This window comes from Lissotriton vulgaris, chromosome 9, assembly GCF_964263255.1.
Source record: "Lissotriton vulgaris chromosome 9, aLisVul1.2, whole genome shotgun sequence".
Lineage (NCBI taxonomy): Eukaryota > Metazoa > Chordata > Amphibia > Caudata > Salamandridae > Lissotriton > Lissotriton vulgaris.
In genome coordinates, this window is record NC_141697.1 from 782982079 (window position 1) to 782994361 (window position 12283).

Sequence of the window (12283 nt, forward strand, 5' to 3'; positions counted from 1 at the left end):
TTCTACACCCCCTCCCGCCAGTTACGCTCTTCCAACCAAGCCCTTGCTGCTGTACCTCGCATCAACAAAACCACCATGGGAGGAAGATCCTTCTCCTACCTAGCGGCTAAAACCTGGAACTCACTTCCCATTCACCTGCGCCTCACTCAGAACCACCCAGCATTCAGAAAGCAACTTAAAACCTAGATATTCGACATGTAATCCCCCACCCTTCTTCTAGCGCCTTGAGACCCTCTGGGTATGTAGCGCGCTATATAAATTAATTGACTTGAGTTCCTCTGGTCTAATTTAAATTCACTGTGTATTCCACACCCCGACCCATCAGTAACCAGTATCTCCAAAATCAGTCATTCTGGGAAAGGAAGGGAAAATATGAATAGGACGCTAGTAATGAGGCCCTTAGTGTAGGCAGACATAAAGGCCGACTGTAAACACTGGACTGCCATATTTATACAATGTGCCTAGAGTAGACAGAGATGATCAAAGGCTGTAAATATACCACTAAGTATTTCGTGTGCAGTACTTTTTGACAGGCCTCATCCAACTCACTACCACTTTCTGGTTTCTCTTCCAATTCCAAACTCATCTCTCAGAATTGTATTCTGGAAAATGTACGAACAGATATTGTATTTAAGCGGGATACGGTTACAAGGAGCGAAAATAAATAGCCGTAGGATAAAGCGCCTCTGTTATTCCATGTCCCCATTAATGTTGCAGGACACTCCCACACCTTTTCTTTGTCCTTTACAGTTATACCCCATTCCAGATAGCTCACCTCGTCCCTGGTTACATACATTCCGTTGTAGAGAGTGTAGACTTCGCTCCAGAGCACCCGTTTATGTTGTCATTCAACCACATAAAGTCTACAAGAAACTCTGTACATAACAGAAAACCGTTCATAAGAACACAAACAGCTTTTGTGAGTATTGTGAATTGCGAGTGAAAGATGTACACAAGACCATACAAACCGTAAGATGACACCTATCTTGCATGTAGTATACAGATATTGGTGTTACACTATAGCCTTGCTGTAGAGGGTTGGTATGGGGAGGGTGGTGATGGTATGGGAGCGAGAAACTGTTGAAAGCATCTTACAAATAAAGATAGACTTTGTCATACAGGTACAGCAGGGAGTGAGAGCTATTTGGAAGGAAATAGTCAGATGTTTGTAAAAGTGTGAGTCGAGATCACCTTTAAAGGCTGGTGTAGAAGGAAAGATACTGATGGGAAGCCGGAGAGCATTCTGAATGAGTGGGCATTGAGTGGCGCTATAAGAAAATCGGGCACAGTGGGGTCTAAGAAAAGTGAGGAGTGGGTGAGAACAATGGTTGGAAGGACAAGTGTCGGCAGAGAGCAAAGACATGGAGCACCCTCTGGAGAGCATCTCTTGCAACCAGGTCGGGGAGTTTGGACGCACTCATGTCTGTTAACTGATAACTTGGTGTGATCAGAAAGAGTCTATACCATCGGCCAGAAGGCATGATTCACAAGGCAAGATTCAAGTACTACTGTATAATGATATGCTTTCAGAGCAATGGTCAGTTCGATTCAGTGATATATATTTGTGAGATTTTGCGCTTGCCGTAGAAAGGAGTTGAATTGTGCGGTCTGAGAATTGTTGCACTGTCTCTCCAGGAGAGAATGGATTAACTGCCCTCCCAACACCAGATTTTCCCATCTTTTCTATTGAGAATTAAGGCAATTTATTTTCTGCTTGTGCCACATTAGTGGAATTGTTTATATTCTGATGCGAGGTTTGCATTAATATTCAGAAAGGGATAGTGCAACCACCAGGATCCAAGTTATTATTTTTATTATTATTGACATTTATTGAGCGTACAGCTACCCCCAACGGGGGTGTCCCGGCGCTAAGGATTGCAAGCAGCAGGGGAAAAGAATTAACATCCAGCGAATGTAAAAAGTCTTTAATTTGATCCTGAATTGAGATTCAATGTCCATGAGACGGAGGCTGATGGGAAGAGAGTTCCAGAGTTTAGAAACCACCACTGCAGAAGCTCTGCCCCCCTTTCTTGCAAGGCGGAATCTAGGTGGGAGGAAGAGCCGGAGGTGGTTGGATCTGAGGTTGAGAACACTAACTTCATATAACATTCATAGTTGGCCCCATGTAATGAGGTTGGCATTCATGCAGTTCTGTTTTTCAAACCATTGCAAACACGCATGTCGAGACTTGCAGGCCCATTCTTATAATGGCAAAACACAAGCTACAAGATTTTGCATGTGTAAGTCTTCTAGAGGAAAATCCAGAACAAGTTAAAAGTCACCATCAAAGACGCTGGCCCAGTTAACAGCATGGTTCAGTTTACTGTTCTCTTCAATACATGGATTGGTGGTACTACTCTGCAATTTTAACTCCACAAAATATTTTTCAAGTAAAAAAAATACTGCCTGGGGTCTTGTCATGAATTCCAGTTGAAATCACATTTTATTGCTATCTTTTCTGTATGAACCCCAATTACTGCACTCAAGGAAGAATAAAAATCCTTTCTGTAGATCATTGGACAATTGCACCCTTCTCTTTTGGACTAATCCAGAAGCAGCACTTCGCAGATTTACTCTGCTTGAAACTCGTAATGCCTGGTGGTTCACCCACTTAATTGTGAGTTAAACGTATCCAAACATGAATGTATTACAGCTACTGTGCTGCAAAAAGTATGAGCCAAGCACAATTGCCTAACAATAATATATAAAAAATAATGAAATCTCTTTTTTAGGTTGAAAATGAAGTAATCACTTTTGATAGTGCCTATCTGAGCAGTATGGTTCAACTTTTTTTTATTACAAGGTCGCCACGGGCTGTGAAAAGTGTGAATGTTATCCATCCTCCAGCACCCAACTCTATGAGCCTAAATTCAGATTTGGTGCTCACATTTTGGGGTACTGTACTATAGATTGTTAATTGTTCTATTCCAATCTCTTCCGTTTGTCCCAACCAGTCTGAGCGAATAAGCTTGACAAATCTTGTTTTTTAACCACGTCAACATATGCTGAGAACTCACAGAGTGGAGCTTGTATTACGTTGGTTTGGTACTACTCGTAATTAAATTAATTCTGATGTAAAACATCAGCATGAATAAAGAGGAAACATCTTCTAAGTATTGCATTGGTTTTTAATGTTTCCCTCAGAATTGTAAACACTAGTAGCACTTCCTCGGTTGATAACTATTATATATGGTTTAATGTTCATTATGTTAATCCTGCTTTATATGCCTAACTTGCGGTCCACAATAAGCTTCAAATGATAGATTTTACTATCTTCATTTTTTTTGGATTAATTAGGTTTTGTTTGTAACCAAATATGCTTTATTTGGATAAAAATGAAATGTGATTGTTTCTCAGTATTTTCTGGTGCACCGTGTATCTCAGTATTTTCTAGAGCGCCGTATAAGTGTTAATTTATTTCTTGGCTAAGCCCAGAAAAAACACAGCTATTAATGAATGAGCAAATGAACACTCCAGAATGGTATCCCCGATAATGGAGAGAAATCCTAATGTCTCTGTGCTAATACTTCTAAATATTACTATTGTTTTCAAAAGATAGGGGTTGCAGAGGCGCTTTCCATCTTTTTTTCCAGTTGATCATTTCTCCCTGTTTGTTCACTCACCAGAAAATTGCAATTATTTCAGGTTGACTACTCCTTCAGTTTCATTACTTGGAACGTGTGGCAACTGCATCGACCTAATGAGCCTAACAAATGTCAGAATGTTCTCCTACAGTTCCACCGTCAATTCATCCAGAATCTAATGCACCCATTGTAGATATATTTTTGAACTATGTATGCTCTGACCCGCAAAAAACCTAAAAAGTTTCATATGAGCAACAGTTGCGTAGCTCATAAAACAAATATTGAAAATGGAGAAATCTTCTGGACAAGGTTGAATTTTTTCATGCATGGGAGTATACAGAGATGTTAACAAAAATCCGCCCTTCTGCTTCTGCTGTTCCTGCCCAAGGGGAAACTAGTTTGCATGACTGCACTTTCAGATCCAATAACCATCCACGTATTGGTGTTTAGTTAATCCATTACAGCGTCAGATCATTTAATGTCAGGCAGGCTGGGCAAGAACTCAGCCTTGTTTTGTGACGTCCATGGGGATGAAAGCCAGAAGGATGGAACTGCTGTCTGTAGCGCAGCGCTGGGCTGACAGCCAAGTATGAGTGGTTTTGCAATTCATCGAAATTCATACCAGAACGCTCAGGTGAAAGCTGGGCGTTTCTCTCCTGTGCTCTGGGAGGACCTGGACGGAAGCAATTTGCCAGCAGGGAAACGTGAGGTGATGGAGAAGTTCTTTACGCCTCTTCGCCAGGAAAGACCCGCGAAGGAGGACAAGAAGAGTATCTCGCCCTCGCAGGAACGCCGCTGGGCCAGGTCTGAGCTCTTCACTACAGCATCCTCCTCACCTTCTTCTTCCTCTGCCTGGTCTTCCTCTCCTTGGTCTTCAGAAGCCAGCATCGAACGAGAGGCCTTCCTGGTGCCTCGCTCCCTTCTTCCAGCCCAGCACTCGAAGTCCTGTGTCGACCTCAGTGGCCAAGGGCTCGCCTTCCACAAGGATGGCCAAAGGTTTCAGGAGAGCCCTGGACTCAGCCGAAGGCACAGCAAAAGTGTGGATCGACTGGCCCACAGAAGTCAAAGATTGAAAGATGAGCTGCTGTTGCACAAGGCAACTAGCAGGGAAAGTAGCTTAGCCAGCAACAAGCAAGTTGAGGTCTTGGTACCTCAGAGGCATCACAGGCACCTTACAGTGCGTTCAACAGGTAAAGGAATCCTGAAGAGTGGGCAAAGCCCAAGGACCGATATGATCCGGAAAGCAAAGTCAATGGAAGCCATCACAGCAAAGTCAGTGGGCAAAGTTGCACCACTCACAAGAAAGACACAAGAAGAAGGCCAGGGAAGTCGTAAAGATGCCTGGAAGGAGACGGTCAGAGGAAAGGAGGGTAAGTCCCCGGATCAAGCAGGAATGAAGAAGAGATACGTGGAAGAGAAGCAGAGGTTTTCTATGTTCTTAAACGAGATCACCAGGCAAGTGCTGAGCCCATCAAGCCTTAGTTCTCTGGGTCCAAAACAGCAACAACTAAGTCCCAGCTCGCACAGGAAAAAGCACCAGAGCTCAAGCACTGACAGCTCTGGATCTAAGGACTCCAAGAGCAGAGGGAGCTCTACTGGTTCCATCCCTGACAACCTACAGGCCATACAAAAGGAGGGTACAAGTCACTTCAGGCCATCAAGAAAAACGTGTACCTCTCCAGACACCTGCTCTGTGTCTAGTGCACCTTCCCTGTCATGGTATAGCGGTGGTAGCCGTCAGCGCACCGCCAATTCTGGCTCCAGGTCACCTCGGCAGCAAGCAAGCCCAGGGCCAGTGAGGCGCAGAGAGGAAAGCACCAGTCCTGTACGTGACTCACTGCCGACCTGGCAGCGTGGGCGTCCAGATCACGCCAAGACTGCTGAGCTTGGGCAAACACTGGACAAGAACAAAAGCAGGTATTACAACAGGGACATATCAGAGGCTGATATACTCAGTCACCATTCACTGCGGCAGAACAGCCAGTTTGGCATACAGAGGAAGACTACCTCCTCTGAGGATGTTTCAGTTTGTAAGCTGCCACAGCGTGTAATCCAGCATGGCCGTCAAATGAAGACAGACTTTAGCAAAGATATGTCCACAGGTAATCAACAACCGCAGGAGACAGGTTGCAGGAGGATGGTAGCTCCAGTGGGACAAAGTAGATCAAGCCCGGCCATGGAACGGGAAGTACTGAACCCAGTTGATGGGCTGACCATGTCCAGGAAAACAGCTACCTCGCAAAAGGTAGGATACAGATTTTTTAAATGATGAATTCATAATGGCTCTGATTTGAGATAACGTATGTGAACTTTGAGGTAAAAATCTGAACTGGTATGAGAATGCAATATATAGCACAAAACAGTGCACCCCAGCTGACAGACCCTGCTTTTAAGCCACCTTTAAATCAGTGGTCACAAACCTGACTCACTTCCTATTAGTACAGTCTTTGGCTGCTGGACCGGATTTTTAGAGCGCAAGTTTTGAGTCTTTAGCAGGTCGCCTTATCATGGCGCTGGCGGTTTGGCAAAAATGATAGAGAAGTGCTCATTCACCAGGGATGTCACTAGTTCTTTCCCACGGTAGAGAAGCTGCTACTCTCAGTTGCAAGTAGGCCTCAAAAGTTCCAAAAAGGTTTCAAGCTGGAGTGACTGTGGGAAGGGGAACCTCAAGGTGGAGGTTGAAAAGGCCAGTCGCAGCCTTCTGTGAGACCACATGGATAGCTAGTGGGGAGTGATATTTTGCAGGACACAGTGACATAGTTACTGCCATAACCACAGCCTAAAGCAGAGCCTCAAGTGATGCCCGCAGAGATCATTAATTCATCATTAAACTATATGACTCTACCTATGCCCAAGTTAGATGGGGTCAACAGGGGGACAGCAGAACGTTTTTTGGTTAACAAGGGAGTGCGGCAGGGGTGTGTTTTAGCCCCTACCCTTTTCTCCCTGTTTATCAATAATGTGGTCTCATATTATTCTGACTATCCCACGGACGCCCTGACTCTGGCTGGTTCGAGGGTCCCTTTATTAATGTTTGCAGACGATACTTTAATTTTGTCTAAAACACAAGCTGGTCTACAATGAGCCCTCGACCGATTTATTCTTTTTTGTAATGACCATAAACTTGTAGTCAATGTCAATAAGACCAAGTTCATGGTCTTGCACAAAGGTTAAATCGGTGAAAGTCAGAGTAGAATTGAATAATGTGCCCCTTGAACAAACTGATTCTTTTACTTACTTAGGGGTCACAATGGGAAAAGACTGAATTGGAAGCCACAGATGGATTTACTGGTTGTAAAGCATAACCAACTAGCTGGGGCCCTCCTAAAATAACACAGTTTATCCTTAACCAAACCAGTGGCTCCGGTTATGGCAATTTATCAAGGAAAGGTTAAAGCCTCAATAATTTATTGAACTGAACTCTGGGGATTCGAAAAGTTATCTCCTTTAGTCCAAGCACAGAATACGTTTTTGAGGGCACTCACTGGTCTACCACTGGCCACACCTTTAAGACCGTTATTGATGGGTCTTGGGTGTATTTCCTTTGAAGAGGCAGCTGGTTTACCTCTTGCCTATTGGCGACGGCTTTGGAACACCCCGGAGCTGGCTCCTTATGGGCATGCACTTAAGCACATTAGAGAAGCTGATAAATCCAATAAAATTTCATGGTTACACAAGATTAAGGTTACCTTATTGGATATGGGCCTCAACCATTTATGTCTGGACCCAGAAGGGAATTCTTTCCTCTCAAAAATGGAATTTAAATCCCTATACAGGGAGATGGTTTGGCATAAGTCCTTTTCCCAGGTGAATGGAGATTCCTTAACAGGCCTCTTTCTGGGTCATAAAATCGAGCACAGAATGGAGGCCTATTGGGACACCAGCACCTGTTTTGGAGATAGGAAGCTCTACCACCCACTTAGAGTGGAAAGCCTCCCCATTAAATTGTTCACTAAAAACTGGGGGAGTGATCTAGATTTATACTGCCACTCTTGCCCATGTGTGGAAGAGACCTTGCTGCACATCCTCTTTGTTTGCCCTGCATATAAGGCGCCTCGCCAAAAATGGCTTAAGTCAGTTTGCGCCACAATGGGAACAAGATCTTCCCAAACGGCTTTGCGTATTTTAAAGTCTGACACCAGCGAAGTCATAGTTGTTGCTATGGCAAAATTTTGGAGGTGGACGTGGGCCATAAGAAGGATCAGGATGCAGGGCATTATGTAATCATGTACTTATCTTAATACCTTATTTGTCAGCCTGTAATAGGTGTTTTTGAGCTTTGGTGCTTTAGTATTCTCTAACTTAAACACATTAATACGTGCTTATAAGTTTGCGAACCTCTTGTTACATCTAAATATGGTTCTACCCTTTCGTCATGATTTTATTTATCTTTGATGATAACATTCTTTCTATATGTACTTGAAATTAGATATGCAAATGGATTTTAATGTGTTTTATCTTCTGATATTTTATACGTTTTATTAAGTTCAATTTGGTTTTTAATGTTGTTTGTATATGTGTCTTTTATGATTGTTATAATCGAATAAAGACTAACTGAACTGAAATGAACACTGAACAGAGCCTTAAGTGAAGGAGGCGTTCATACAGCACAGTGGAGCAGTCTCTGCTAGGGATTCTACCAAGCTGGCTTGTTGAACCAGTTTTCTCCATGTTCTTCCCTGGTTCCTGTCTCTTTTCTGTCACAGTTCAGTTGCTTGAGGTCCTATTTCTGGCGCTTCCACACACTTTCCTTCCAAAAAATAGCACACCCTGCCGAGTGTTAAAGATCTTGTATAAATGTGTTGGCAGACTGGCAGCTAAGCAAGAAACCGTGGAAAAGAATATGTCAGCAGCAAGGGCTGCCACTATGCGGTTTAGCCGTTCTCTGACTCCTACTGCCCATCCCCACCAGTCATTAAACACAGCACCGGAGGACAATTAATCAGATGCTACTTAGGGGCCCGACGAGTAGGTCACCTCAGCGAGGGTCTCATGAGTCATATTGGAAGTCCCCTGAAGTGTAAATCCGCAAACGGAAACTAGCATTCCTCTCAGGGAAAAGTTACTGTCAGTGACAAACAAGAGCATATTTTGCAACTTTGAGTTTGTCCGTTATGACAACTGGCCACTGGGGTCGAGGGGTTGGAGGTGCCGCCGAGCGCTTTGCTAAGGTTTTTAGCCTATTTTGTTGCAGGGCCTATACTATGCTGCAAAAACGGCCCTGTAACAAAATCGGCCCCCAGGGGCTCAAAACCGGCCCCCACCCTTGCGGCGCACCGGGGGATTGCCCGGTGCCCGCTATGGCCAGTCCGGGCCTGCTTATGAATTCCCAAGGCACCCGTTGCACTGCTGCATGTGCTGTCCGTGTTCTGTGTCTGTGGAAGAGTGCATAGCTACACAAGGAAGGTATGTACTGATGCTGTCTGTGTATTACCTGTTCCTGTGAAAGAGACATTTGGTGTGCTGCTTACCATAGGCTGTTTATGAAGCATGATGAAAACTTTTCACTCTACAAAAGTAAAATGCTTGCTGGCTGATTCAGTTACCATGGTCACAAGTCTAACTCTTTTTTCTTTGCATCATCCCCTCTAGGAGTCGCTTGTGGACCGAGATACCAGGTAATGTTCTTTTCAGTGTCGTAGAGGTTTCGTTCTGTATTGTCCTAATATTAGTGCTGCAACATGCATGATGTAGGACAGTTCAAAGGGATGTTTGCCTTCTACACAATATTGCCAGGTTTTCTATCCTTTATTTAGAAGGTGTCCCTTGAATTCTATTAATTTCCTTTTCTTCTCTGGGTTCAAAGTGCTTTTAGGTTTGCAAGCGCAAAATCTCTTTGGAGATATATGCGTGTAAAGGCCTTGGGTATGGCCGACCAAAGAAAGGATTGCAAGGGTCATGCTTCAGGAAGTAGTAGCCTCTGCACTTTCGAATTTTGCATCCGCAGTTTTTGCATCTGCCTATAGAAAGCCGTAGCTTTCTAGCCAGCCTCATAAAATAAAACGAATCATACATTTAGAAATATAGACACATATATAAAGTTTTAGGTCAGTCATCTCATCTATTAGTTCACCAGGCATTCACATTGTGCTTCTCCCCACCACAGCATATAACATTGGACAAAGGGTCACCCCACTTTAACCATTGGCTTTCCTGCAATTTGAGTGATAACATTTAACCCACTCACACGTGCATATGGGCCAAATGTATAAAGCAAATTAGCATTTGCAAAGGCCGAAATTCGCCGAATTTCGGCCTTTGCGAATGCTAATTTGCTAAATGGTATGTATGACACATTTTGGCAGCAAAATAAGGAATCGCAAAATTTGCTATTCCTTATTTTGCGATTGCACTTACGGAATCGCAAATTGTGCGATTCCTTAAATGCAATGTATCAACGGAAAATTAATGCAAAAATTCCCATAAGGATTCGCAAATTACCACCAACTTCTAGTTGGTGGTAAGTTGCAAATTCTTTTAATAAAGCAATTTATTTAAAATCCAAAGGTGCCATATGACGCTCATACATGCCCTTAGGGCATGTATGGGCGCCATATGCCAACACATGTCATTTTCAGGGGTGGAGCCTCCTGGCCCATAGAAATGAATGGGAAATTTGCGATTAGCAATTTGCTAATCGCAATTTAGGAATGTTAAGGAATCGCTAAAAAGAAGCGATTTCCTACATACATACCATTTTGCGATTTCGAAATAGCGATTCCTTAAAAATCGCTATTTAGAAATCGCAAATGGTCAGGATGATACATATGGCCCTATATGCCTAAAAGGATATACTTGTCGGTAGTAGGCCAATGCCTGCCAATGCTTTATTTTCTTTCTACTCTTTCTCCTTTTGAAAAACAAAAAGGTATCGATGTTTCTTTAAACTACGTCCTCATTTTAAAGTATTTCAATGCCAATAGTACCATTCATTTGCACCAAAAAAGAATCATATTTTCCTGTAATGTGCATTAAAACTAAAATGTAAACAATTTGTAAGTCCACAAGTCCACAATAAGTACTTGTATTGTTTTATATGCATTCATTATTATTTATATCAAAATATAAAAAGATTATTGTAAACATAAAGCGACCATGGATAAGCAGCTACATGGCTTCTTTACATGTTTTATTCTTTTAATTTTATAACTTATGCTTCCGATAAGAAATTAAAAAAATAAAGAAAACGGTGCAGCAGCTTCGCATAGCCAGACCTATTAGCATTGGTAATGCTTGTGATTGGTGAAGCTTTTTTCACAGACATACCTTCCAAACAAGAAAGCATTGCCACATGCAAAATGTAACACAACAAGTTATGTTTGAGTTTCAGAATTCGCCTTCTGATTGGCTTCTCCAAACCTCTTAAAATCCAAATGTTCAGACTATTTGAAGGAACCTTTCTACTCTATACTGAATGTAGGATAGCGTTTTGATGGCAAGACTCAGAAAAAAACATTTAATTGTTATGTACAAAAATAGTGCCACGATAGTGGAAACACTATTTGAAGGGAAACAAAATTGTAAATAGCTTTTTTTTGTTTAGTGAACAAAGTAAGATTTTGGCCAATTATTTAATGTAAAGTCCATGGTGCATCTATACATATCTTTACATATACCACAAGGTTGCTTTTAGTTAAGATTTCTATTAATTCATTTTAACCCACATGTCATGGCCAGATTCTCTTCGATGTTGGTTATTACCCCCAGGTCCCTACGTCCTCGACACCTTCATAACAAAGTGAGATAATCCATCTCACTGACAGAAAAAAAGAACGAAGGAATGCTGGACCTTGTAATGATGCTTCCTCTCCCCACACACTCACAACTGAGCCACTGAACGTTGATGCACTCGTTTATTGCATTATAACAACATATGATGAGCTAAGGGCGCCGAGCGTCTAACAGCTCCAGCTCCGATCGCCAACTGCCGGTTTTCCCCGTTCGCGCCTTCTGCCTTTTGTCCTCTGCGCATGCGCGCGCCTACCGCTCCAGTCTATGGCGTGACGCGTCATCGCGTACACGCACATAGACTAGAGCGCACACCACATATCTCCCCCTTTTAATATGAACAACATAACATCCCCCCCAACTGGCTGAGTGTCCCAGATCAGTGAGTCTATGTCTCTGTGGGGCACCAAGGGGTGGTTAACCTGTGACTAGTGTCCATCCATTACAAAGTCTCTATATTGAGAGGGCACTGTAACTGCCCTGCCACTGCGGGTGTGTCTTACCGGCATGTTCTCTTCCACCTCTGTCTCTCCTCGTGATCTCTCACCATCTCTCAACTCGCCTCTCTGTGCCACACTCGCCGGTGTACCTTCTCTGTCGGTAGACTCTGTGTTGGGAATATCCACCTCATTGTCCTCTCCTACACCTTCCCACAGGTCTTCTGCGCTGTGCCCCGTTTGGGGTCTTGCTTCTTGAAGATCCATCCGTATCTCTTCCTCCTCAGACTTGGGCCACACTATTATCTTGTTGACTCTGGCCATGCGGTCTTGGGACCACACCTTGCCGTCGCTGAGGAGAGCCGCCCTGCCTCGTACTTCTTTGACCTGTAAGGGCTGGCTAAACTTGCTTTCACCTTTCTTTTGTATGGTAGGGAGTTTGACCCTGACCCATTCTCCCTCTTCCAGCTCAGTGTCCTTTGTGTTGCGTCGCTTGTCATAGTGTGCAGCATAGATCTTCTGGGCCTTCTCCAG

The 12283-nt window shown here is 43.4% G+C and overlaps 1 protein-coding gene across 1 annotated transcript in view; it reads left to right on the top strand.

Annotated features, from left to right (window-relative positions):
• Window positions 1-4173: 4173 nt before the first annotated feature.
• LOC147692255 (uncharacterized) overlaps window positions 4174-12283 on the top strand; it is a 61451-nt gene continuing 53341 nt past the window's right edge. The window contains exons 1-2 of the mRNA XM_086936758.1: window positions 4174-5829; window positions 9177-9202. Coding sequence (XP_086792884.1) covers window positions 4174-5829; window positions 9177-9202 — 1682 coding nt within the window. The remainder of the gene's footprint in view (window positions 5830-9176; window positions 9203-12283) is intronic.